A 27861-nucleotide genomic window follows, 5' to 3' on the forward strand; every position below is an offset into this window, starting at 1 on the left:
TTTAAAATATGCAATCTTCTACTCACTCCATTTTATTTTATTAATGTAAGAAAGATAAGCAAATAAGAAATAATTGATTTCATAATATTAAATAAAATGACCGGGGAAAAATAATATCACAAAATACCACGCATGAGCACACGTTACACGACTTTTATTATGACATAATAGACGTGCTCGACGTTGTCCCTTTAAAACGACACGGTTTTTTAGGTAATTAATATATATGTGGTTAATATGAAAATACTGGAAGAATATAGGACTTGTATTCCAAGTCTGGTCGAATGCGGAAGTTTTGATTTGCGCTTTTATTTGCGTTTAGCGGAAGTAGCGTCATTACGTCAAAATTTTACCCCAGCGCTTTACAGCTGGCAAAACAATCCGCATTAACCTTTTTAATGCTAAACAACGATGAGCACCAGAATCAAATTATAGACAGTAGCATCTGTAAATTCTGTCAGCGAATCTCTCTGATTGTATTCTTGTACCTGTTAACGTTAAACAATGTCCGCGTCACAAGGAAGCACAAACACGAACACGGAACCGTGGGGCAGTTTTGATGACAACATCATCATCCAGGTAATTATCATTACTGTAACAGAAACATTTCTTTACTGTTAATAACGCTTAGTGAGCTTTTCTTAGCCTGACCTCGAATGCTTGACATTGGTAGTTGTTATTCTATGTATCTATACTTTAGTGAAAAGTAATATATTTAAAATACATTTATTTCATACTAATTATAGTTCAAATTATTAACATATTTACTGACAGATAACTTGAGACTTACTGATTTATAATTAAACATCACTACATTACTTGTGCACAATGCAGTTTTCTTAATATTAAGTCTAAAATGTGTTTAAATGCTAAATATTTAACGTGTTCCTGAAGTATACTTGCAAAATGTCTACTTTAGCACACTAAAATGTACTAAGTATATCTTTAATTGTACTTCTGCACATTTAAGTACAAAATTAGTTTTAGCTTTATACCTGGTTACTGTAGTAAAAGCACAATTGCAGGACATTTTATTAAGTGCATACATGTAAAATGTACTTGTAGTATACTCGGCATGAAAGTACATTTTCAAGTACATTTTAAATATATTTATTTTTCACTAGGGTATGTTTATGCAGAATTTGCATAGTACTCTAGGTATGGTGAAAAATAATAATAAACGACTCAAGCCTGTTGTGGTAAACAACATTATTTAGTTCAGAATTCAACATATCATAGTTTTAGTAAACATATATTTGCACAAAATTAAAATGTCATGCATGCTACTTAATAACATTCTCTACCATATTGCAAAAGTGCAACTAGCTTCATGTTTAAAAAAAAAAAAAAGACATTTTAACACAGTGTTTGTTCTTTCACGTGACTGACCCCAGGGCAGCGGCTCGGCGGTGATCGACATGGAGAACATGGACGACACGTCTGGCTCCAGCTTTGAGGATATGGGTGAGATCCATCAGCGTTTGAAGGAGGAGGAGGAGGTGACGGCCGAGGCAGCAGCTACAGAGGAGGAGAACGGAGAGGACGGAGAGTTCCTGGGGATGAAGGGCTTGAAGGGACAGCTGGGCAGACAGGTGGCCGATGAGGTGAGCTAGAAACTTTGTTTGACATAAGATTCACACGAACATGTCTGACTGTCCTTTGAATAGTTCTGTTTATCTTTGTGTAGATGAGAGTACTAATATATCTTGTATCCTTACAGGTATGGCAGGCAGGAAAAAGACAGGCCTCAAAAGCATTTAACCTCTACGCCAATATTGACATTCTCCGGCCGTACTTTGATGTGGAGCCGAATCAAGTCAGAAACAGGTCAGATGCACGTCAAGCTTTCTAACAGCAGTTTCTCAGTGTCTGCTGACTCAGTTAAGAACTGCTTGATCCACAGGTTGGTCGAATCCTTGATCCCAGTCCGAATGATCAACTTTCCACAGGTAAGACACGTCATCATTTGAGCTGTAAGCAAGAGAAGCAAGTTTAAATGTATTGGTAAGAGCAGGGGTCTGGTGTCTTTGAGCGAGAGAGATGAATACTATTATTCTTATAAAGCCCACTGTATTGTATTTGAAACACATTTCTAAGGCCTCTAAATGATCAACTTAATCAAAACTTTGCTGAAGAACTTATTTTCTGGTATCTGACTGAGAGTTTATACTTAAAAGGTAAAAGGTCTTTTAGTAGAATTAAAACAGTGTTGTGGTACACGTCTTATTGATGTAAAAATTTGTACAGATTTTCAAAGTAAACATAGAAATAACTGTTACATTATTAGTATTATTATTTCAACTTTTTACCTGATTATCCATACATCTTTTGATTAAATTGTATCACATTGCATTATGTTTCGATCCTCACAATTAAAACTAAAGAGCTTTGGTCATAAAACTAAGCATTTACATAGTTTTATCATCTTATTAATTATTAGGAGAGTTAGTGTGTAAACAAATACATTTATTTATTTTGCATTGCAAGAGTTAAAGGGTTAATCAGTTTTAATCGGTTTACTAGTATTTTGTCTTACAGCACGTTTTAGTTTTGAGCTTTTTGAAAAGCCAAAAATGGGACAAAACTGTGTTACTCGACCCACTGGACAGTACAGATTTATAACAATATATTTTCCCTCATCTTTTAAACCCAGAAAGTTGCTGGAGAGCTGTACGGACCAATGATGCTGGTGTTCACGATGGTGGCTATTCTGCTCCATGGCATGAAGACATCAGGAACTGTCATTGTAAGCGCGTTGGTCTGCGTCAGTGAGGAGTGTCATCCAAAGCTGTGATGATGATAGAATCTTATTGTTTGTTTGTTGAAACAGAGAGAGGGCACGCTGATGGGAACTGCCATTGGAACCTGCTTTGGATACTGGCTGGGAGTGTCCTCCTTCATTTATTTCCTTGCTTACCTGTGCAACGCTCAGATTACCATGCTGCAGATGTTGTCTTTGCTAGTACGTACCTCGCATTACTCATGAAGAGAGTCGATGACATGCTCACTTCATGCTAGGGCTGTTTAGTTTACGCTGTGTCTCATATCATCTTTGTTTTCAGGGTTACGGTCTCTTTGGCCACTGTATGGTCCTTTTCATCACTTACAATGTCCACTTCCACTCGCTCTTCTACATTCTCTGGCTGGTGATCGGAGGACTGTCTACTCTACGTATGGTAAAGGAAGAATGAACGAGGGCTAAGATCATGCATGTATGTGCAGTCACTATATCCAGCTTTCTCCCAGGTGGCTGTGCTGATCTCCCGAACTGTTGGTCAGACTCCTCGCCTCATCTTGTGTGGGACCCTGGCTGCTCTTCACATGCTCTTTCTGCTCTACCTGCACTTTGCTTACCACAAGATGGTCGAAGGTAAGACAAGAGACCGAGAGCTGGGTGATACAGCAAAACAAAATTGACCCTTTAATTCCACGAAGAACAAAAACACTATTCAAATTGAGTAAATATAAATCACAAAAAAAATCCACGCTTTTCACTGTTAAATGAGCACAGGGAAACATATTATGTTTGTGCATTATTATTCACGCATATGCACTAAAATAACAAAACATAGAAATAAACGACTATATTTGCATACGTTTTTATGCAAAAACATTTGAATACGTGCATGCAGAGACATGCGTGAGTATTTTTGAGTGATGATGCAAAAAAAAGTAATAGTCTTATCATGAGTTAATTAGTTAATTTTTATGTCCAAATAAAAATTGCATTAATAATTGCAGTATTACTATTTTATATCTGCAACACACTCTTTGTAGTAGTTTTGTAGTAGTATCATTCTCGTGGCATGTGCAATTCAGTCAAGAATAATAACTTAAGGAGAGTAACAACAGGATTGTTAAAATACTTCTGAATTGCTTACTGAAGGTCTATAAATGATTAAAACAAATTGATACAATTAATAAGTTAATAAAGTGTTCCATCCGTTTAGAGCAACAGTGTACTGAAAGAGATTGTCTTCAAGACATTATTGTGACCTTTAGTAATTGAAATTCCCTCTTAAATCTAATTTTAGAGACGGTATGTGTTTTTGGTCCTTTTTATTTTTAGCCCGTCAGAATGAGGCCAGCTGGAAATCTTTCATTTGTCTGACTGTAATTCTTCTCTGTGGTTGAGCAGATTGACCAAAGTCTTATATCTTCATTACTCTACATATATTTGTCGCCTTCTATGTAAATAATGTAAAGCAATCCTGTCCACTGATAAAAGCACAAAACTAACCACTGCGATCGCAACATTTGTCACACATTGCAAGTCTAACTGGTATGACCTTTTAGTATTAGTACCAAGTTCCCCTCAAAAATTGTGAAACATCTAAAAGTCAATGAGGGACTATGCTTTCAGGCTACTGTACTTCCAGTCAGGATTGTGCTGTGTCTTTACTGTGTGCAGGTATCCTGGACACCTTAGAAGGACCCAACATCCCACCCATCCAGAGAGTGGCCAGAGATGTGCCTGTTGTTGCAAATGCTGTTGTTAATGCCACCATCAAGTCAATATCTGCAGTTTTACAGTCTCAGTGATTATGTATTTGTCTGGGATTGGTCACACAGTCCAGTGAGGCTGGTGTACATATGTAGGGTCAGGGCCAAACAAAATCATGGGGCAGTCTCTGTTGAGCTCAGTTTGTATCTCATCTGTTGTTCCTGAAGCTGTCGTACTGAACTAAAAGGATGTTCTTAGATCTAGACAGCTTCACTTAATTTTGGCTTATGTTTTTATGAGACGCACACCATCCTATTCACTCTACACTTGTCTTACTCATTTTTTGCTAAGGGTTACAGTCTATATGATCTGCTAATATTAGAATTGTTTATTCAGAATATGTATGGATCCCTTAAGGATGCTGATACTAATAATTATTCTTTAAAAACCCTGTTGACATTAAATGCAGCTGGATGTTTGCGCTCTGTGAGAGTGCACTGATTGTCCTCATAAACAGTCTCCGTTACTGAGTGACATCACACAACACTTCTGTTTTTAGATCTTGTTGCATTTTTTATTTGAATTTTTTTTTATATTTTCACAGCTGCGAAGGAAGCCTTTATCGAGAGTCGATTGGGGAAATCTTGATGGGAAGGCAAAGTGCATTAAAATACAGAAATGCAATGATGTCTTATTTGAAGATGTGAAAGATTATGTTGCCTGCAATATTTTTTTTCCTCATCCATATTTAACCAGCCATTGTGGTGCAGTCTGATTCATGCTATTTAAAGCTATGGTTGGGATTGAGGGTTTCCTGCTCTTTCATTATGTTGTCTTCTACATGTGAGCGTCTTATTTAAAGGGTTCTTGTAAAGAGAAAATAAAGAAACACTGTTGTCCTTATTTGTGGTGTTTAAAACTTGAAATTTAGACTCCAATTAAAGTGATTAAACAATACCTACAGTATTTTGTATTGATCGTGCACATAACAGTAGCTGATGCTCTGAACAGTAACATGTTGCTACCAGGTTGCTTGGCCTGAACAACATGAAATCATGGATCTAGCCTGCCTTGTATCAAAGGTTCAGGCTGCTGGTGGTGTAATGGTGTGGGGGATACTTTCTTGGCACACTTGGGGCTCTTTAGTACCAACAGAGCCAACTCCACAGCCTTCCTGAGTACAGTTGCTAACCTCTTAACAGCTACTTCCAGCAGGATAATGTCACAAAGCTCAACATTTCTCAAACTGGTTTCTTGAACATGGCAAGGAGTTGACTAGAGAAATGGCTTTCAGACACTAGATCTCAGTCCAATAGAGCACCTTTGTAATAAATAAATACAATAACATAACCTCTTTAAATAAATGCTCTTAAAGAATAAAAGAGTGCTTTCAAACAGTCCCAGAAGAGAAACCTTTGAAGTGAAATGGCAAAGGCCTATCATTGTGCTTCCCGAAATAAAAGTGTCTCACATTTGCATCTAAAAGGTTGCAAAGTAGGTTAAACTACTTGAAGTGCTCTGTAGAGCCTGTCTAAAATTACCTACAACACAACCCTACAATACATTTGACTAGAGCCCGTGGCAGAAATAATATTAAGAAAATGGAGGTGGATGATAAGGTAGATGGACAGACAGATAGATTTATTTTCTTGGATTATTAGAAAGATTCATGTCAGTCTTAAAACATAAAGGAATACTGCTGCAGCAAAATATTTTAATGACACCAAGACGGCATTGGTATGCAGGATGAAAAATGTGTTTTTTTACAGGCCTAGAAGAGCAGCAGATCCGAACAATACAAATTTTGCACAATGATAAACCATTTAATATGCTATTTGAGTTTTTGATTTAGTTTTTTAGTCCGTTTTTAAAACTTTACATTTACTCGGAACATGCAACTCACCTTTTGCATTTACATTTTTGGACGCAGCAGACTTTCTTTTTGTTCTTCGATGGCGCTCTGGTTGACTGCACTGATCAGGGTAAGTTAAGGTGAGTCCATACACTGGGTTGCATTAGGAATTAATTGTGTGTGTTTCATTCAGGGCTCACGTTTCCCTGCTCACACAGATGGGGCCATGCAACCAGACACGCTCTGGGTACAACTGGTTATACCATCCACCCTCACATCCTCCGACTGTTGCTGAGAGAAGAAACAAGTGACATTCATGTGGATCCATTCAATATATTATTCACAAGACCCACCTGTGCCACAGAGCTGCGCCTGGATGACTATTATTTGTGCATGTAGCCATATATACAATGACTAACAACAAAGTTTTGATATATGTTTCTAGTAGCTATTGGGTAACAAGTGAATACAATAACACTGACACACATTCAAACAAGAATCAGTTAGATAAGGTATATTATAAAATCAATTGTGGCTATCATGCTAACATTGGAGTATCAAATATGACATGTCAGGCTTTTGAGAAACATTGTACAGCTCAGTCATCATCGTGTTGCATTGCATTACGTTTTGCAAGATATAGAGTGACAACTGATATTTATATGCATTTTAAGTCTCTGCTATTGTTATGAAATATTGATTTGCATTACATGCAATCAGAATTTGATATTACAACTGCATCAAATTGCATATTTTTGTCCAGTTTGGGCCTCTGAATAAACCTTTTTTGTTTTGTTTTTCTCCTCGAGTATGTGCTCCATGTTCTCCTATGTCATATATAATATGAGTCATAAAAGCATGAAATATCAAATATTCAAACACATGCACATATATGCAAAATATTATCTCTTTCTTTAAGTGCATTTTTTTTTTTTTATCTAAAGGGTTCAATAAGTCGAATTAAAATGAAAAATAAATTGATCTGACGAATTTCAAGTGTCAGATATTACAGGATTAAACTGTCAGAACAAAATACATTTTTTCAAAAATGTCAGGTCGGGGGAATTGTCACGTTTTATATGATTTTATAAAAAATTACAGATAATTTATTTTTTACATTTTTTGATGTGTAATAAGTTCATTTGTTCCAAATAAGTGTTTTTATAACTTTTATAAATAAGTTATTTTGTGTTGTTTCAAAAATTTACGTTGTTGCAAAACCTATAGTCATTTCCCCACTGTGAAAATCTAGGGTAGCCTACCCACAACAGTTAAATTAGGCTAACTGTAAATATTGAGAAAAACTTGATATGTACAGAAATTCACTTTGTGAAAATGAACCTATGCTGACAAACATCAATAGGGTGAAGTGTGTGACAACTTGCCCCGGTGTTCTACTGCATCATGCAATAGATACAACCTACTTCCAAGACCCTAGTAATCATCCAAACAGCCTACACTCGTTCCCCTGCGCCCATTTCCCGATCACTACACTGGCGCTCGCCACAGAGGCGTTCTCTGCTTGTGGCCAATCCCAGCATCAGCTGTCAGGCGGATTACCTCAAGCCTGGAGTCGCCTCAAACCCGTTTCACTGGACCGATGGGAACAGTTTACCGTGAGCGACGTTATATATAGTCACCGACAGCACCAGCATCATCATCATCATCTTGGGTTGTCGGGAGGCAAACGCACAAAACGCTGAAGTAGACAGCAGCAGCAGCACCACACCTTCCCTCCGCGATATCCCGAGGTCGCCTGCTGCACCGGATTAGACGCCGCGGATCCGACCTCCAGGATCCATAATGCCCGTTAATCGAGCCTGACACCGCCGAGATGCTGCCGGGCTCTATTCAGATCACGGGAGAGGCGCTGTCCGGCGCGGAGATCAAAGACATATGCGACAGTCTGAAGGAGAACAGCGTGCGGCTGCTGTCGGTGCGCGGCTGCCAGCTGTCGGACCGGGACTTCGGCCGCGTGTGTCGCGGTGTGGCGGAGTCGGTCTCCCTCGCGCAGCTCAACCTCAACCTCGGCGTGGTGTCCACCATCGGCCGGACCAAGCAGCTGGCAGATGCTCTGAAGGCCAACAGATCCCTCCAGACGCTCTTGTGAGTGCTTCTTTGAGGATTCTTTAGTCACTATTATTATCATCATCGCGCATATTTATAGCGATAGGCTGTTATTGAGGAGAAGTTTCCTGTCAGTCAGTCTTAAACTGAAGAACGGAATCGAAACATTTCGACAACACAATATCACTGGTGGGCTATTTGACTTTGACACATAAGCAACCCCCAAAAACACATCCAGTAACCCTTAGAGGCTACTAATCCTGAAACGTCAAAATCTGCATTGTGTATATTATTGGCTCTAATAATACATTGATTGAGATGTTCCTCATTTGTACGCCCGCTAAATGAGTTAATATAATATGCACATTGTACAACAAAATATGTAGGCTAGTATAGCTACAATGTAACCCCAGCAATGCGCTAAAATAATATATATATATATATTTTTTTTTTTTTTTCAAATTTAGTTCTTAATTTATCCGTTTTTTTTTTTTTTTTATGTATGCTTATATATATATATATATATATATATATATATATATATATATATATATATATATATATATATATATATATATTTCGTGTTTATAAATGTAAAGTCAGAACTTCCACTGACACTGTTAGAATGTTCCCTCAGTTCCAAGGGATTTCGATTACGTCACTGTAATATTAGAGGCTGGTAGTGTTTCTCAGATCGTTTGCATACTGAATTGTGATTGGTCTTTTTACAAACTCAGTTTTGTGTGTGTGTCAAATGTATTATGTATATGCATTTGCTATGTTGGAAAGTGATATAACCTTCAGTCATGTTGGGTATATATATATATATATATATATATATATATATATATATATATATATATATTTGTAACGCAGAAAAGACAGTTGAAACACTTCTACTGTCTTGAAAGCATTGCCATTTTTCTCCAGAGAATTCAAATGTAGCACATGAAATAATGTCTGTCTCTGTCCGTTTTCCCCGTGCCTTTACAGTCTCCATGGGAGTCCACTTTTAGATGCAGGACTGGTCAACCTGAATGGAGCCCTGTCCACTCACCCCTCACTGGTGTCCTTGGATTTGGGGGACTGCATGCTGGGAGATGAGGCAGTCCGTCTCATCTGTGGCATGCTTCCTCCAGATGGAGCCAAATCGGGTAAAACATCACAGCTTCACCAGGAAACAGTGTTTACTAAAGACACTTTCCATACAAAAAAACCTTTGAGATACATGAAGCTTAAACAAGCGGTTAGTCACATTAAACATCATGTTAAGAATTTTTAGTGATGATGATAATGCATGAGCCAGATGGTGTATTCCTAATGAAAATTAATGGATATAATTGCTCATTTTTGTCGTCATAGCACAAAATGTAAAATTGTGCAAAGAAAGGTGTGATGGCCCCCAACATGAAGCAAGAAGCCATTTTTTACTTTCACAAAATGTATTAAATGACTTTTGATATTCTATATAGTATAATGTCATAGATCACTATTTTACAAAGATGCAAAATTAAATTAACCTAAAAACTTTTTTGAATGCTATTTGGACTGTAAAACATTGATGAAGACTGTGTGTAAGGATTTCATTTATTTAGAGAATGGTTTTTCTGTGTGTAATTTTGGAAAATTTGTACAATTCTATGAATAATGTATATCCAAATGAAAAATAGTGCAGTAGGAGTTTTAAATCTAGCAGCAGGCTTGGCTCTGTGGTGAATTAACAATGCTCTTTTATGCGATCGATAATACTGCACAGGGCTTAAAGAGCTCACGCTGAGTGCCAACCCAGCCGTCAGCACGCAGGGCTGGGCTCGACTGGCCATCGCCGTGGCTCATAGCTCACAGTTACGAGTCCTCAACCTCGACTACAACCCCTTAGGTGAGCGATTTTCTGCAGTTTTGAGGTATGGATGTATGTTACATAGGTATGGACATGATATATAGATATTGTTAACACTTTTAATCAGTATTAAATAAGCTCAAGAGTTTGCTTTAAATGTTTGTAAAGTGAATTGCGTGTCATGGTTTGACACAAATCTATTTAACAATTAATTCAAGGAGGCAAGTCTTTGCCAGAAGTATAGTGGTCGATGTAGATGCTATATATTGAGACATTTATTTGCTGACTGTTGCTCCCCGGTGAATGAAACTGCCACCCAAGCATGCAAATGTTACTGCCGGAGAAATGCAGGGTTTGCACTTTGAAAAGCACTTGGTTTGCACCTTGCACTCGAGTCTCTGTCTCAGCTTTTCCCGATACGTGTGGTCTCCAGGGGATCACATCGCTGGGATGCTGGCTGTCGCTGTTGCATCCAGTCGAACTCTTGAAGTCCTGGACCTGGAGGGAACCGGCCTCACCAATCAGTCAGCACAGGTATATTCCAGACTCAGAACCACAGCATGAAACATGCTGACTTTTGAATATTTTCATTCAAATTAATTATAATATATATGGATTTTTTTTTAGCCTAACAATTGTCTGTTTATATCTATATATATATATATTAGTGCTGTCAAACGATTAATCGCATCCAAAATAAAAGTTGTTTTGCATAATATTTATTATGTATATATATACACACATACAGTATATATTTTGTAAATTGACATTTATTTACATGTCTATATCTGCATTCGTATATTTATATTCTAAATAAATATATTTAATATATAAAATGTAATTTTTCTGAAATATATGCATGCATGTGTGTGTATTTATATACATAATAAATATACACAGTATACATATTATGTAAACAAAAACTTTTATTTTGGATGCGATCATTGGATGCGATTAATCATTTTACAGCACTAATATATATATATATATATAATATTTGCTTAATATTTACATTATATTTAGAAAATCACAATAAAATGCAGACTGATAAAGGAATAATTCACCAAAACATGAAAAAAAAAGAATAATAATTTCATAATTTTTTGGTCTCAGTTTTGTTAAAGGAAATAATATTACAGCAACTACTGTTAGATGCATTAAATTGTTCAAAACAACAGTAAAGACATTTATAATGTTACAAAAGATTTCTGTTTCAAATAAATGCACTTTGTATTCATCAAAGAATCCAGAAAAAAAAAATGTTTTACAGTTTCCACAAAAATATTGAGGAGCCACAACTGTTGGCTGTGTTGATAATAACAGGACATGTTTTTGAGCTGTAGATCATCATATTAGAATGATTTCTGAAGAATCGTGTGACACTGAAGACTGGAGTAAGGATGCTGAAAATTGCAGAAATAAATTACATTTTAAAATACATTCTCATAGAAAACAATCATTTTAAATTGTAATAACATCTTTACTGTATTTAGATCAAATAAATGCAGCCTTGATGAGCATCAGTGTCTTAGAAACATTACAAATCTTACAGGCCCCAAACTTTCAAACAGTAACGTAAATCTATAAAGAATATCATGTTATCATTCTTCAAAATAACACAGAAGAAATAAATTATGAGAATTTCATTTTTAGCTTAATTGATCTCCTAAGGAAGAAAAGAGTTTGATCTCTGGTTGCACTCCAAAACTATATATTAATGCTTTTAATATTAGCTATTCATTTGACACTTTATGCATTTAGCAGATGCTTTTTTCCAAAGCGACTTATAGTGCATTCAGACTAACATTTTTACCTAACATGTGTTCCCTGGGAATCGAACCCATAACCTTGGGTTAACCATAACCAGCTCAGTTTTCAATGAGTCCGTCAACAGAGGACTGTTTTTCATAACTCTCCACTAGATGGCAAAGCTGCACAAGGACTTTCTTCATGCTCTCAGTGTTTATACTTATGTGAGGATAGTTGTAATGACTCTGCTTGGTGTCTGGATGGTAAAATATGCATTGGTTGCAATCTAAGCAGGGTCATCCAAGTATCAGTGCCAACTTTTCCTAGTAAAAAAAGGGATATATTTAAGATATTTACTGACATGTCGCTGGATAGCAAGCCTTCTCGTCTCTCTGTGATCAGGTCTTCCTAGACATGGTGGAGAACTACCCCACCAGCCTGCGTGTGCTGGTTCTAGCCGAGAACGACATCAGTCCTGAGCTGCAGCAGCAGATCTCAGATCTCCTCTCTGAAGGTGAGGAGGAGGAGGATAAGGACGGAGAGGCTCGCGGACGCTCGGGGCCCCCCAGGGAGAAACCCGCCTGGGTCCCCCACAGCAGTAAGGGCTGACCAGCCTCACTCTCTCTCTCTCTCTCAGCCTGTTCTCTTTGCTTCAAGACCGTTTCATTTAGATCTCTCTCCCGCTTTCTCTTTCTCTCTTTGTGTGTGGATGACTTTCCTGGAGTAACTGCTTCTAAGAGGCTGGGGCAAAAGGGAAGTACAGAAACTGACATTACTCGTGCATTATTTAGGAGAGATCATTTCTACTTATGAAATAGAAATATGAATTTCTTATAAGTGCCAAGTTGTGAGTTCTGTGTCCTGTATATCCTGAAGTCATTAGACTTAGAGGTTATTATTAGCGAGGTTCAATTTGAAAGGAATAGTTCGGCTCAAAATGATCATTCTCACATCGTTCCAAACCTATCTGACTTGATTTTTTGCGCAAAAGATGAGTTTTGGGAAGCAAATCCTGGCCATTCCTTTCCATATGATGAAAGTGAAAGGGGACTGGTTGGAGGTAATTAAAAAATCACCTTAAAAGTATCAAAGAAGTAAAGAAGTTTCACTAAAACCAATGACATCAATAGTGTCAATGGCCCATTTTTACAGAAAGACTGTTATACTCACTGATTTTCTGAAAAATAGCCTACATTTTTTAAATACGTTAATGATTTTTGGTACATTCTACAGAAGTCGAATGGATTACTTTTGGAGCCCGAGAGACCCAGTCCCCTCTCATTTCCATTACTGTACCTCCCCTGTTCAAAGGTTTGGGGTTAATAAGAACACAAACAGTAGACTTTAAGATTGTCAAATACATTCAGTTTTAACTGAACATTTATTCATCAAGGAATCATGAAAAAAGGCTTGCACAAAAACTATTAAGCAGCACAACTGTTCTTAACATTGAAAACTTATGAGCAGCAAATCAGCATATTAAAATGATTTCTGGAAATGCTGAAAATTCAGCTTTGATGACAGGAATTAATTATATAGTAAAATATATTAAAATAACAAACTGTTAATTATAATAGCATTCCACAATATTATTTTTTGATCAAGTAAAAGCAGCCTTGGTGAGCAGTATAGTGTACATGAAGAAGAGCGGCCAGGATGTTCCCCAAAAATACACCGGGTAAAAGAAAGTCAGTGCCGGTTTGAGGGTGAATAAAAGATGAGAGAATGTGAACTATCCCTAGACAGAAGAATCTTAAGTCAGAACGGGAGAAGCCAAATTCCTGTCCTCTTCACACATTGTCTCTGACCCTTCCAGACTCTTCCAGCTCCCAGATGGTCCTAATGACATCAGGACTGGGTGAGAGCTTTTTGGCAGAGACAGAGATGTGAGACTGGAGCTGCCCATGTTGTGTGCTTGCGCTGTAGGACTGCTGCGAGACCACCAGCTAATGCGCAACCCCTCACGCCGCATGACCTGTAGCACTTAGCCCAAGACAGTTCAAACCTTAAACACCAAGTGACTTATAATACGCAATAGTGAATTATTTATTTTACAGATGTACAGTCTATTTATAAATCTACTGTATTTAACCAATGACAGTATACTCTGTTAGATGAGCTGTATAGGGTTAATGGTATGGCCTGATGCCTGAATAAATCAGTTTACAACTTTTTAAATGCTTTTGCTCTGCTTTTTTTTTTTTTTTTACTTGTGTCTGCAAACAGGGAATAACTGCTAAGATAAACCAGCCAAGTGTATATATATATATATATATATATATATATATATAGTCAAACAAAAATGTTTTCTTACACCTTTAACATTTCTGACATTATAACAGTTTAATGAAATATGACAAGAAAGGTATGTAATGAATTAGGCTGAATAGCTACACATAGTGGTCAGTTACCAAGCAATGCTTCATTTTGTTCAGTCTGTGGTGTAAAAAGGTCACATTAGCAATTTAAGAAACACACTTCAAGCAGAACATGGTCAGGTCAAAGTGTCTGAGTAATTTTTGGTCCCACATTTTTACTGGTAGTCCACTGTATGAAGAATTTTGGGGTATAAAATGTCACCGTTTATTTTATTTTTCTATCCTGACTTACATGTATGAACTATAGTGTCCTGCACCCACTAGTAAAAAAAGAATCTGGTGCCTGAATAATTGTTGGTTTAATGTATATATGAGTAGTGTCTGTTTCCATTACACAGGCTTCAGTGTGGTGTCTGATGTCTGTTCGTCACTGTGTCTGTTCACAGTCTCCTTCATTTGGATTCGGCCAGTTGTGCAGTGTAAATATGATACTCCTACTGTGAATACATCGGAGCATTAAAAGTGCCGTAGCGCAGTGAAAACAGGCAGACTTCCAGTCACATGTCCCAGCGCTTCTGTACTGTTACAGCAGCTCCTGTGCAATGCTGATCATGTTGTTTATAACATTTAGAACAAATGTGATCCACATTCAAGTCTTTTTCCAGACCTCTGTGTTTCATGCATTTATAACCTGCTCTTTTCTCTTCAAAAAAAAGAAAAAAAGAAAAGCTTGCTGTTTTTGGAGATCCATTTTTCTTATGAAATCAGCTGTTGAGACTCAGTTTTTTTTTTTTTTTAGCATTTGATAATTAGGGTATAAAAAGCATTTGTGCAGAATGGATAATTCAATCCCCCATAGAGTGTGGTTCACAAGCTTTGTGCAGCATACAGCCAAAACGTATTTACAGAAATTATAGATTTACAACCCTCTTTTATGATGAGGAGAACGGCCAGAGAATATCATGTTGCAACACTAGATAGCATGCATTACTGTATATGCATTACATTATATAAAGTAAATTATGTACATTCATTTAACGACAGGTTATTCATCATTTCTATGTATTTGCTCTAAAATGGCTTTTAATCATCCCGAATTGAACACCTTAAATCAACTAATCAAGCCTTGCAGAATTAGACAGATATTTTGTTCATTCTGCCAGGCTTATGTTTATTAAGAATGATATGGTGTGAAGACTGTTTGTCTAAATACTGACATCAACACTCTTGATTATGTGATATAACTTAACCTGTTAACTGTCTGCCTGTATGCCTACATTTACTTCACTATATTACAATTAAATCCTAATCTAATCATGACAGACTGTATATCTGTAGATCTAAGACTCCTAAATAGATATTTTACCAATCTTTTTTTGTTAAAAATGATGTAGGAAAAGTAATAGATTAATTTATGGCAAGAGTGCACCTAAAAACCTCCATCATAACAGTCTTCTTTGTTGCCTTTTTCTCTATCACACTTTAGAAATCATCAGAAATGATATATCACTTGAAAACAAACTCTCAAAATTCATCCTTTGAAACCATGAGGGTCCTTTTAAATCCTTTTAAATTAAAACATTGCTTTATCATGACATATTGTGTTCAGTCAGAGTTAGAGATTGAATAAAAAAAAACTGTGGACTGCATATATATATATATATATATATATATATATATATATATATGCAACTGCTGTAAATGCTGCAGTTGAAGTTTTGAATTAATTATAAAAAATAATTGTGTCCCTTGATGCAAAATTAATTTCTGACCCTGCACATTTATTTTGCTTTTAGTTCTTTTTAGGTATTATATCTACTGCTCCCTTCCATGACTTTGAAGAAGCAGCTCTCTATTTCCGGTCAGGGATCGAGTTAGGAAATGGACACCAAAACCAACCTAATGTCTATCTCCTCTCTCATTCAGCAGCTGCCAGGAAAGGCAAATAAAAGGAAGGAGATCAATGTCTATAATTAATGAAAGCCTCCAATCAATCTACCAAGCTGCTAAAGAACTGAGACAAATGGAAGGCCAATTTTCCAGTGGGTAATGCTGTAATGAATCCTCTTCACTGACAGGAGAATGCTAAAGGATTCAGCGTGATGAAATGCTCATTAGTCTGATCTGGAAGGGACTGAAATGAGATCGGAGTCAGTGCACGTAGTGCACAAAAATGCCTACCGAGTCTGCAATCATCTAGAGTCTTTCTGCAGGTTATACTTTCATATCTTTAGTTAGTCACTGAATCAACATGGCTGTCGAAAAAACACTCAAACATTCAGGAATCAAACACATCACTTTGTGCATTTCGAAGACGTACATTTGCTAAACAAAGCAGCAAGTAACTGGCAATATTAATATCTAAAATGTACGTTATTCCAAATTAATTTATTATTTTACTGTTGAGTAAAATAATAATACGAAAAACTGATAAACATTTGCAGAAATGCAAAATAATAAGCCTAATTAAGAATAGTACGAGCAATTTCAAAGCAAAGGCACGAAATAACATTTGACAAGGTACAAAGTTTGTAAATGCAGAAAAAATTCTTTGAATACTGCTCCGGAGATTTAGTGCGCGTTAAAGGAACTCTTCACTTAAAAAAATAAATAAAAATAGGCTCATTTTCCAACTCCTCTAGAGTTAAACAGTTGAGTTTTACCTTTTTTGAATCCATTCAGCCGATCTCCAGGTCTGGGTTGAAAACGAGTTTCGATATTTTTCCTATTTAAAACTTGATTCTTTTTACACTGTGGACTAAAAAATGAAAAGTTGTGATTTTCTAGACTGATATGGCTAGGAACTAGACTCTCATTCTGGCGTAATCATCAAGGAACTTCACTGCCATACCATGGGTGCAGCAGGCGTAGTGATATTACGCAGCGCCTGAAAATAGTCCCAGCTTGTTTGTGTAGTTGCAGCAATAGCAGAGTTGCTGGGGACTATTTTCAGGTGCTTCTGTAACTACAGAAGAGTCAAGTTTTAATTTGGAAAAATATTAAAACTCTGTGGTCATTTTTGAGCAAGATGCTAATGGTCTAATCAGATTCAATGATCTATGCTAAGCTAAGCTAAGCTAAGCTAAATGTGCCACTGCCAGACCCACAGATTAGCTGGATGGATTCAAAAATGGTAAAACTCAACTGTTTAACTCTAGGGAAAAAATTAGCCTATTTTCTAAAAAAGTGGAGTGTTGCTTTAAGGGCACTTGTGTTTTAAAAGGAGGGTTCACTTCCAGAGCTAAATTTACAGATAATGTACTCACACCCTTTTCATCAAAGATGTCCGTGTCTTACTTTTTTCCTTTGTAAAGAAATTATTTTTTTGGGCTAATCATTCAGGATTTCTCTCCATATAATGGACTTCTATAGTGCCCCTAGTTTGAACTTCCAAAATGCAGTTTAAATTCCGCTTCGAAGGCCTCTAAACAATCCCAGCTGAGGAAGAAGGGTCTTATCTAGCGAAACGATCGGTTACTTTCCAAAAAAACGAATTACAAATTAAATACTTTTCAACCTCAAATGCTTGTCCTGTCTACCTGCATTAACGTTTTTTTATTTTTATTTTTTTTTCCAAGACAGTTAGGTTAGGTCTAAAAACTCCCATCTCATTTTCTCCAACTTCAAAATCTTTAAAAACGTAATAATAATAATAATAAAAATTATTTATTGTTTGTCACGTTCACTTTGTAAACACCGGGTCGGTACTTCTGCAGTGATGTAGGACGATTTTGAGTTATTAGACCTACCTTAACTGTCCTGGAAAGGGGGAAGACAGTTCACGCAGAGCTAGACAAGAGGAGTGTTTGAGGTTCAAATGTAACTCAAAATTTTAATATTATTATTATTAGTTTGTTTTTAGGGGCTGGGATCGTTTAGAGCCCTTTGAAGCTGCACTTAAACTGCATTTTGGAAGTTCAAACTCTTTACGAGTGAAGAAAGAAACGCATGAACATCTTAGATGACACGGGGTGAGTACAATATCTGTACATTTTTGTTCTGGAAGGGAACTACTCCTAAGACCTGGGAGAGTCTTGTGCACTTACTTCCTGTCCAGTGCACGTGCTCTCAGGCGGCCAAGATTGCAAGTGTGGACATTTGGACAAGGCAAATATCTTCACGTTCCTGGTACATCACAAGTTTTTATTTCTATGAGTCCGTCTTGGACTTTCTGCTCAAGGGCGCCCTCCTGCTTCAAGTATGACTAAAACATGAGAGTGTGTCCAGCGCTCTGTCCTGATTCAAATAAAACATCAGCTCATGCACAGATTGCCCCATCTCCATCTCTTTTACGCCCACGCAACTATTTTCATAGTGAGCCCAAATCATAATAATCAAACTAAACATAATTGCAATAACAGTATAGTGAACAACTAGAAACACTAAATTGTTCAAATGTTCTTTAGATAACAAATTAGATTTTAGTTAGAATTAGACCACTGAAATAGGAGACGTTCCCCGTTTCCATTTCGGAAACCTGGTCGCCTTATTTTCATTCGTTTAGTAATTTTATCTGTACAAAAATAATCCATAAGGCTGCTTAATACTGCAAACTGGCATTTTGATGTCATATTAGTTCAAGCCAGTGGTTCTCAAACTTTTTCTGCCGGACCCCCTTTTGAAGAGAAAAATCTTTTGATCCGCACCCTGAACAGGCTCTGTTGCCAGTGTCACATGCAAAGAGGGCAAAAGCCTGTATACATGTAAGAATGAAAAGATAATAATGATAAATAACACTCCTGCACAAAACAGTCTTGAGGTGTTAATTTATGCAATGATCCTGGAAACTGCCAGACAAAACAGCAATTAGGCCTAGTTCTTGTCAGATCTGCTGATATGCTTTACTGACCCTAATTAGTTCCTGTTATTGTTTTGACAATTACAACCAAGGACTGTTGGCACACTGTTGCTAGGTGCTTGTATCCAGCCAGTGACGAGCACCGGACCCTCATGGCCAGCAGTGGGCACTCCTGCATCGTCACTGCCGCTCCACGGCTACAATGACGTCATGTGACAGAATGAACACACACCAGTGAATCGCAGTAGTGCATGGAGGGGACACTGCAAGTGTAGTTCAAAACAACGCTTTAAAATAGTTTTATTTCTTTTAAAATATACATCAGTTTACAAATTCTGAAAATAAAATCAGTCCAGTCATAAAAAGATTTTTTTTTTTTAAGAGTAAAAAGCTGTACATGAAACATCTACACAAACATTAAAGCCTTTCCTGATAAAAGTAAAAGTCAAAATAAATTTCTTTTAAACTGGTGAAAATTACACTGCACAGGGAGGGGATCAAAATGACGGTATGTCAAGGAAAAAAGCACCATGTTGCTACAGCTGCACATAAGACAAGGTATGCACCAGAAATCTGTCTGAGGAATTATGGACAAATTCAGAAGACAAACTGTAAAATTGTACACATCTGAAATGTTATTGTGCGAGCCAACATCAACATGAAACTGGTTTTTGCACCCTTAGAAAATCCCCTCACATAATCAATGAAATCCCACCACAATGTTAAAGCATCAGGACAATAATATCTTGAGACTCACAGAATTTAAACGTTAATAATTTAAAACTTAAACTTCAGAAACTTGTTTAATAAATGAAGTAAACAAAATACAACTATTAAAGAATTGCAAGGACTCTACAAAACATGAAGCCCAACCAATTTGACTCCCAAGGCATTTTCAAGTGAAACAGGATGTTCAACAACAAAATTTAGGGCAGAACTTGATTTTGTTAATCAGAAATTGATTAGGTCGAGTATAGTCATTTCATACTAAAATGAATCCTGAATGTGAGTTTGTTCAGTCAATGCTTAAACTAGGGCTTAACAATGGCTCTTAGTTAACATTAACAAAAAGGAGTCATTGTTAAGGGGGAGTGCGCTAATTACACTTTGATGAAAGATTACCACGATAGCAAAACCAGGAATATGTATTAAAGTAAGCGGGGTCAATTTTCACTTGAATACAAGCGCATTAGTCAATAACAAAAGCTAATTTCAGACTTAATTTGACTTGACATTTTGTTGATGGTTACATGAAAGTTGGCCTACTGATGAATAAAAACATTCATAGATCAAAGGAAAAGGAGCGCAGACTAAGCACCGTCTTGAAGGTTAAAGAGAAGATAACATGAATTGAATATGTTTTTCAATCACAGAGACGTCAGCTTTGGCCAGAAGGTGGATTGGAGTGTTGCTTGGAGGACAACCTTGACATTTTTTTCATTTCTTAGATTTCTCAGCAAAGCTTTTGAATGACTTGTGCACAGCACACCAGAGGGTCACCTTGGATTAAAGAATATGTGCACGTCTCTTATGCGTGCAATTACATTTGAGTTATTAAAGTGGAGAAAGTCCTACATATGCACTCAGTGTATGGCACATTCTGACCATTGTCGTGTCTTTTTTGTATTTATTTGCATGTCCTGGTGTAACATCTGACGAGACTGAAATATTTAAGAGATTAATTCGTCATGCGAGACTCTGACAGGGTTTACTCTGTCTCTTTAAAGCATCACAGAACTATTTTAGAACATGATAAAATATTAATGATTCAGCATGGTGGGTAGTTACACTTCAATTAATCATGGGCTATTAATGGTACTCCCATATATTGCAGAGCAAGTCTGATAACTACATACGAAGACCAAAGTGTAAGACAAAGAGTAAGTGTGGACTCGGGAGCCCTTCACTGAGGAACATATAGCTGAATTATTCAGGGCAAGGAGTGCTGTGGCAGACTAGCTATGTGGTGAATATATACAGCAAACGTTATACAAAAGACTGATGTCCTTCCAGGAATACTGTTTAAAATGTAATACATGCTGCTGTACCTTCTGACTCACTGATACGTTCATAAATAAAAGACAAATCCTAAGAATCGTACGTACACAGCATATTTTTATGCATGAGGAATACTTTTGTGTGTCACCTGTAGGGTATATGTCTCAAATCAATAAGGGTGGAGGGTATGCTATGTCCAGTTTCTACAAAAAATTTTTTTATTTTTAAGTACACTACTGCATGAAGTCCTTGACCTTGTGTGGGACATCTGGAGAACGACTGTTCAACAGACTTAAACTTACTGCAAATAAAAAGCACAAAGCAAGCACTTAAAAAGGCAACACAGAGTTTAATCGTCTCTATATTTATCAAAACAAAAGAATGAGGATGCTTGTAGCCATTGCATATGAAACTTATTGTTTGAGAAAAAAATATGAATATTAAAATGCTATTTGAACAAGGATTGAAATGAAACGATTCGGACACTCAAAGAAAAGAAAAAAAAAACTTGTAGAAGACAGATTGATCTTCCATAATCACGAGAAATCAGATTAACACACAAAAATACACACAGAAAAAGACACCCAATGATGGCGGGATGCACAGTCCCCTTAAAATACATAAAGCATTCGCATCAGCTAAAGAATAAAGAGGAACCAATGAAAACGGATGCTACATAAAGATTATTTCCATTACATATTACATTCATTAAGATCAAAGCATGGCTTTTCTTGAAATCAGGGATTAAAAAGAACAAACAAACAAAAATCATCTAAATAATGCATTCTGGTCATGTTTCTGGTTTAAATTTCAGCTTTTTACATCATCGTTTTTTCATTTAGAAGTCCGCTATGTCATCATAACAGAGAGAAAGCTTTGCTAGGTTTTTGTGGTGTTATTACACAGTACTAAATGCATAGTTTTTAAATATTAATATGCCCTCTGAAAGGCAATTTGTGCCATCAGCATCAAAGGGTCAGATTAATATATCTCTGAATTGGAGGACATAAAATACCAATGACACATTTTAACGTTTCAGCCTTACTTGTAGAGTTTGTTTTTTTACTCTTAAATACTGACCTGTGAAAAAAGAAAAAAAAAGAAATAGACTAAATATTTAAAATGTGTTATAGGGATTGCATACCTTCTCATTTCATGACAGGATTTAGTAACCTATGCATTTATACACACTTCTGCAAGTGCTTAACTGCTTTGAGGGAAGTAATGGGACACTTCAGACAAGCATAAGACAAATAAATACACAAACTCTATATATTTACTTAAAATCATAATTGGTTTTAAATACCATTAGTCAAACAAAATAGATGAGAATGAAAATCAGGGAGTACACTTGATCATTAAAACACATACTGAATACATCAAATTCAAATTATCAAAGTACAAAAGCTGTCTTTAGATTGGGTGTTGAAATACAGTGGTAGATCAATGAAGAGAGGTAACCGAAAATTGGAGGTGAAGGATCATCTCAGTTTATGATGACTAAAAGCAGGCTAAAGGAACAAGATGTTATTTTAAAGGGTGATGGAGAGCCCCCTATGTCAGAGCAAGGGTTAGGCACTGAAAATTGACAAGAGAGTCCCCATAGATTACATTTAATCTGCTTCAGCCAGCAGAATGCCTGACACAGTGGTATCTGTGAAGCTGTGGCCATTTGGTGCCATCCCAATCTCCCGTAACAAAGGACTTGCACCTGGATACTGGGTAGATATCATTATCTGGGTAGAAAACTTTCACCCGAGGACAAAAGCAAATGTCAAAACACCCATTATGTGAGATGTTCCATGTCCGTACAGTGCCACATGGATCATTCCCAATGCTGCTCAATCTTGAACTCTTTCTCTTACAGAAGTGTAATTGTATAGCTATGTCCTTCTGTTGCCCACTTAATCATGTCACATCAAACAGAATCAAGTCTCGGACTTGGAATGTCTCCTATGACATTCTTGTACGATCCCTGAAGCACCGTCCACGCAAAGCCAGACTGACTGAAGTACTTCACCACGGGTGCCATCAATACCACTGGTTCCACAGATAAAAGAGCTCCAAGCCTCAGAGAAAGGACAGAAGAGTTACAATGATGCCTCTGCAACAGCAGCATGATCAGGGATAAGTACAACAGTGCTGATTCAATCCCTTCCACTTGTCGTATGCTGCAATGCCTAGAGATTGCTAGTAAGATGAAGAGCACTCAAGGTCAAAAAAAGAAGAGAAGAATAAGCCTGAAAGTCTCAGTCCAGCAAGTTTCCATGCTCTTGAGCTCGTGTAAGGCTGTCTTTGCGGTGCAAGTGATGAACCCCCATTCTCTTGGGGCTCTTCAGAGGTCGTGAGGAGCCAGTCTGAGGGGGCTTGTCTGCATAATCCTCAAGGGCAGCTAGGGCTCTTGAGCCGATGACAGGAAAGTCCTGGGGCAGGATATCTCGCTCCTCAGATGAACTTCCTGCAGAGCCATCATCTTCAGCAAACTCTTGACACTTAGCAGAGGCTGGACTGCTCTCAATTGTGACCATGGTGTCACCACTAGCACCATCATTCTCAAGTGGATCAAGGGCCATCAGTAGGTGTTCACCCTCTTCCTGGGAAAAGTCACCACCGTATTGAGTCTTTTTTGCCCGGAGGTCTGCCATGCTGCTGTTGTCTGTATCCAAACTGGACTCTCTACTTGCCGTCCAGCTCTGGGCCGAGGATCCCTCCTCGCCATCAGAGTAAGCACCTCTCAGAGCCCCTACTCTTGATTTTCCATTGTGACTTCTTTGGAGATCTTTTACCGTCTCACTGCTGAAGGACGTACGGTTGACAAGGCAGCCTTCGGTGGATGGTGCCATTTTTTCTACAAACATGCGCTGCCAGTTGGCCATTAGGTCCTCCTCTGAGCTACCAGAGCTTGCAAAGGCGCTCGGAGGCTGAGGGGGGCTGCTAAAGGGACTTGAATGACTTGAGAGGGTGTCCATCGCATCCATCTGTGGAGGTGTGCGCTGGTGAGAAGCATGCCCTCCACCAGAAGATGAGGAGGTCCCAGACCGCCAACCCCCATCAGACACAGCAGGGCTATTGGGCACGGTCCGCTGGCGCTCGACTGCCTCCTCTTCGTTCTGCACAAGACTAAGAGAAATGGCCTGACGAGTAGCGTAGGTGCAATTGGGCAGTGGACTGTTCTTGGGAATCTTGACTTTGTCATCGGAGGAGAACTCGATCACTTTGCGACCAGGGTACAGCGGGTTTGGTGGTGGAGGTGCTGGGTAAGGATTCAACTTCTCAAAAGAAGGGGCTGCCCCATCTTCTCCTGTTGCACCATCCAGGCTGCCCTGGCTTCGACACATGCCGTTTACATGCTGCTGATCAGAACCAGCTCCCACAATAGGCCTGGCATGAACAGGACCCCCATTTTCACGCCCTCCACTCTCGTCTGGGGGTCCTGTCATGTCCACGTGTACAAACACATCTTCAGCCACGGGCCGACCTGCACTGCTGCTAGACTGGGCTGAGTTGAGCACCAGGGGCTCTGGCTTTTCAAGAACACGAGCGATCACTGAAGTGGGCACTACGTCTGCAGGAGTCAGACTTAGAGTGTCAGGATCCTGGGCTTGAGCTCCCTGAGAGCCCCGAGTCTTGTTAGGCAAGCTACTCTCCATGTGCTTGTTCACCATGTCCTGTAGCTCATATGGCAACTGCAAAACATTATAGAAAAAATTAACACACAAACAAATGCAACAAAGGTTTACTTTTCCTACAGTAGAGCTCATTTTAGAAATTGGATTTCGAAGTTTAAATGACAAGTTATCCATCAACCTGAAAAAAATCTAAATTCTGTTTCTAGGGTAAGTCTTTTTAAGGACCAGCCTTGCATGCGCAATTCTTGCATGGAACACAAACTGGGAAAAACACTAATGTTTACACAGTCTTTCTTGTGCACCCGTGATCCTCCAAAAAGAACAAGACTGTACTTTATAAAATAGTCTATACAATTTTCTTCTGTGTTTCAAGGTAAATAAGCAATCTCAATCTTTTTCTTTTACCTTTCCCTTTTCTTGCCCATTTTGTGGATGAATCCTTTCTTAAAAGTAATCTTAAAAGATGCAATTTCACTAACATGCACTAGGATATGAATAGGATGTTTGATGAAGCCTATCTACCATACAGTCCCAATTAAGGTTATCTCAGTCATGATCATGAAAAGCAAAAAACAGGGTCTTTTCATTTAACACCATCCAATATCTGGCCAGCCTAGAAGAATAAAGAGTAAGCAGCTCACCTCAAATTAGATTATTACTGAAGAGGGGTGAGACAGACAGAGAGAGAGAGAGAGACTAAAAGAAAAAAGGCAGGTGATGAGGCCTTTATTTCATTCTGTAGTGTGGCACGATTTAACAAAGCCAGGCCAAGTCATTGATTTGTGGAAAAAAGGCAGGAAAAATCAGTGATCACACAGTCCTGCTTAGCTTTATGTTGTAACGATCCTTTGGGGCAGCAATTACCCACAAAGCCCTTACTTCCTCTGAGCATGGGGCATGGGAGAATTGATCTGTCCAGACCACACTTCCAAGCATGACCCCTTCATGGCCTTCTAGCTCAGAAATCTACATGACGCTGCCTAAATTAATTGTCCCAGAGGGCATTAGTATCCCATGAGCACTGCAGCATCACATGCTAGTGTGGGAAGTCAGATGTTACACAGAGTGCTACAATACTCCAATCACTACAATGCGCAAAATAAGACTTCTTTCTCCCACAAGACAATGAGGACAGCTCCGATATCTTTACAGACCATTCAACGACTATCTGATGCATAAATGCACTAGCACATAAACAATACTATACATCATTGTTCACCTGTTTTGTGCTTTCACTGTTATATCCAATTTCATTTTTACTTGCCCCAGATCATTACATAAAATTAATGGAATTGTGGCTGGTTTTGATGCAAACACTTAGCGTATAGATACAGCCAAAAACATAAGCATTCAAAGTAGACTTCATGTGTACACAACCACCTGACAAATGCCCAATAAAAAAAAGTTAAATCTTTGTCCAGTGTAAGCTATTGCCATCTGGATGCTACGACTGAAAAAAATGTCTTAAATCTGGATTTGCGAATATCTCTTAACCAACTCGCACAAGGTCTCTGGTAGTTTTCTCTTCCATTTCTTTTTTAGATGAAACAAAGACCTGGGTTAGTTTTTTGCCACCTAGTGGACCAAATAATTCAAAGTGTGCATGTGTGACCGCTGTTAAAAAATTGGGTTGCACATTGTACAATGCTGATCATGAAATTTACATCACATATGTAAGTTAGCATATATCTTTGCACACACATAAAAACTGAATTATACTTTAGGTTTCAATCCGATACACGGCTCTTGGCCAGAACACTCTTCAGTATGGACTGAACTTTACTCTGTAAGTCAAAGTCTGGCTACAAGCTCAGTCTCTTAAATGGCACCAAACACATACAAAAAATTGCAATAGCACTTGCATAACCATTTAGTGGTCCCATCATCTTCTTTAAGTAGTGGCATGCTAGTCATCATCTTTCTAGGCTACCCTTACAAAGACAAGTTACAATTCTACTCGTTTTTGCAGTGACCTACACTTAACCGTCAAATACCGCATGCCAATTACGGTCCATAATTTCCATCTTTAGCTAAATATAGAGAATTGGCTCTACATGAGAGCCACTATAACAACTCTCTGATTTCCAGCATTGGACTGAAGCATTATGGCTCTCAAGTTCTCAAAGCACTTCTAAAGCTGTGATAGAATACACAAATGGCCTGTTTGATGCATATGCACTTCCAGTGCAGATCAGTTTGACATTCATTTGGAGAATGATGCTTCACAAGTGGATGCTTTACAACAGTGGCTTTATGTTAGTAGTAAGAGGATGAAAACAGATAATGGCATCGGCTCAGTCAAGCCTTAAAATAACCCAAGAAACAGTCTGTGTTCCCTGCTTACAGAGTAATGAATTATAGAGTTCACAAGAGCAGGGCAAGAGGATAATCTGGACAGTGAATCAAATATCTTCTAAAAATAAGGTTCCAGTGAACTCACTCCATCACTATAGTTCTCCTAGATCATAGTTCTAGAGATTAGTCACGGCTGTCAACTCAATAAATTAAAAAAGGATGAAGTAAGATCCTTTGTGAATTAATTGCTGCCAAGGAGGAAGATCCTGCACCCACACTCTCTCACTCAGCCAATATGGCAAGTAGATATGCCATCTTTCTCTGCAGAACCTACAAGTTTGGACAAACGTAACGGAATTTTTCACGATCTTCAAAACATGGGTTCCTGCTAAATTATTTGAATTAGTTTAGAAATTGTGCCTATAAATTCATGTCTTTACAAAACTAAAATTGTTATATAGCAATGTAAATTTTAAATGCATGAATTTGATCAGTAAAGGAAAAGCATGCAACAAGTGTCACAACTTCAGCATCCTTGGGCATGGCTGAGAGAATGATCATTTCAATTTAATACCAATCTCTACACAAAAATATCTAAATATAAAAAGGAATTAATGCATTAATGCATTTAAAACAAGACAAGCGGTTCAAATAGCAAATATGCTAAAAGTGTTGCCCTCGCTTTGGCCAGGACTTAATGCAGTTTGCAGAATAAAACAACAAGGGCAGACAGAGTGATAGATGGGTTTAATGTAGAGTGCAGGCCACAGGTGATAATGTCCTGATGTGTTCAATACCCATATGTCCATGGGGTCAAGCTGTCTCATCATACGTCTCTGTTCTTGTACACAGAGCTGTCCATCAGCCTGAA

The 27861-nt window shown here is 37.9% G+C and overlaps 3 protein-coding genes across 5 annotated transcripts in view; 2 read left to right on the plus strand and 1 right to left on the minus strand.

The window, feature by feature from the left end:
- Positions 1–319: 319 nt before the first annotated feature.
- On the plus strand, positions 320–5345 carry yipf3 (Yip1 domain family, member 3). The gene is made up of 9 exons (XM_059566737.1): positions 320–579; positions 1395–1604; positions 1721–1827; positions 1904–1949; positions 2654–2746; positions 2831–2962; positions 3063–3176; positions 3247–3370; positions 4412–5345. Exons 1-9 carry the CDS (start codon positions 505–507, stop codon positions 4540–4542), a joined length of 1032 nt encoding a protein of 343 aa, XP_059422720.1. The 5' UTR covers positions 320–504; the 3' UTR covers positions 4543–5345.
- A 2471-nt stretch (positions 5346–7816) lies between these two features.
- On the plus strand, positions 7817–14130 carry lrrc73 (leucine rich repeat containing 73). 2 transcript variants are annotated; one of them, XM_059566741.1, is made up of 6 exons: positions 7817–8402; positions 9357–9517; positions 10120–10242; positions 10637–10737; positions 12355–12550; positions 13769–14130. In XM_059566741.1, exons 1-6 carry the CDS (start codon positions 8131–8133, stop codon positions 13840–13842), a joined length of 927 nt encoding a protein of 308 aa, XP_059422724.1. In that variant the 5' UTR covers positions 7817–8130; the 3' UTR covers positions 13843–14130. The 2 variants fall into 2 exon arrangements, with proteins under 2 accessions (XP_059422724.1, XP_059422723.1); XM_059566740.1 differs by lacking the exon at positions 13769–14130 and adding an exon at positions 12677–13199.
- Positions 14131–21395: 7265 nt separating this feature from the next.
- Positions 21396–27861, minus strand: part of LOC132157398 (tight junction-associated protein 1-like) — a 124850-nt gene continuing 118384 nt past the window's right edge. For both annotated transcript variants that reach the window (XM_059566739.1, XM_059566738.1), the window contains one exon: positions 21396–24752. In XM_059566739.1, coding sequence (XP_059422722.1) covers positions 23316–24752 — 1437 coding nt within the window. In that variant the 3' untranslated portion in view covers positions 21396–23315. The remainder of the gene's footprint in view (positions 24753–27861) is intronic.

Source organism: Carassius carassius, chromosome 14, assembly GCF_963082965.1.
Source record: "Carassius carassius chromosome 14, fCarCar2.1, whole genome shotgun sequence".
In the NCBI taxonomy this organism is placed as follows: domain Eukaryota; kingdom Metazoa; phylum Chordata; class Actinopteri; order Cypriniformes; family Cyprinidae; genus Carassius; species Carassius carassius.

Coding starts and splice junctions, on each gene's coding strand:
- yipf3 (XM_059566737.1), top strand. CDS start 505: ATGTCCGCGTCACAAGGAAGCACAAACACGAACACGGAACCGTGGGGC. Junction 3,177..3,246: donor GACTGTCTACTCTACGTATG/GTAAAGGAAGAA, acceptor GCTTTCTCCCAG/GTGGCTGTGCTGATCTCCCG. Junction 3,371..4,411: donor TTACCACAAGATGGTCGAAG/GTAAGACAAGAG, acceptor TACTGTGTGCAG/GTATCCTGGACACCTTAGAA.
- lrrc73 (XM_059566740.1), top strand. CDS start 8,131: ATGCTGCCGGGCTCTATTCAGATCACGGGAGAGGCGCTGTCCGGCGCG. Junction 10,243..10,636: donor CCTCGACTACAACCCCTTAG/GTGAGCGATTTT, acceptor TGTGGTCTCCAG/GGGATCACATCGCTGGGATG. Junction 10,738..12,354: donor TCACCAATCAGTCAGCACAG/GTATATTCCAGA, acceptor CTCTGTGATCAG/GTCTTCCTAGACATGGTGGA.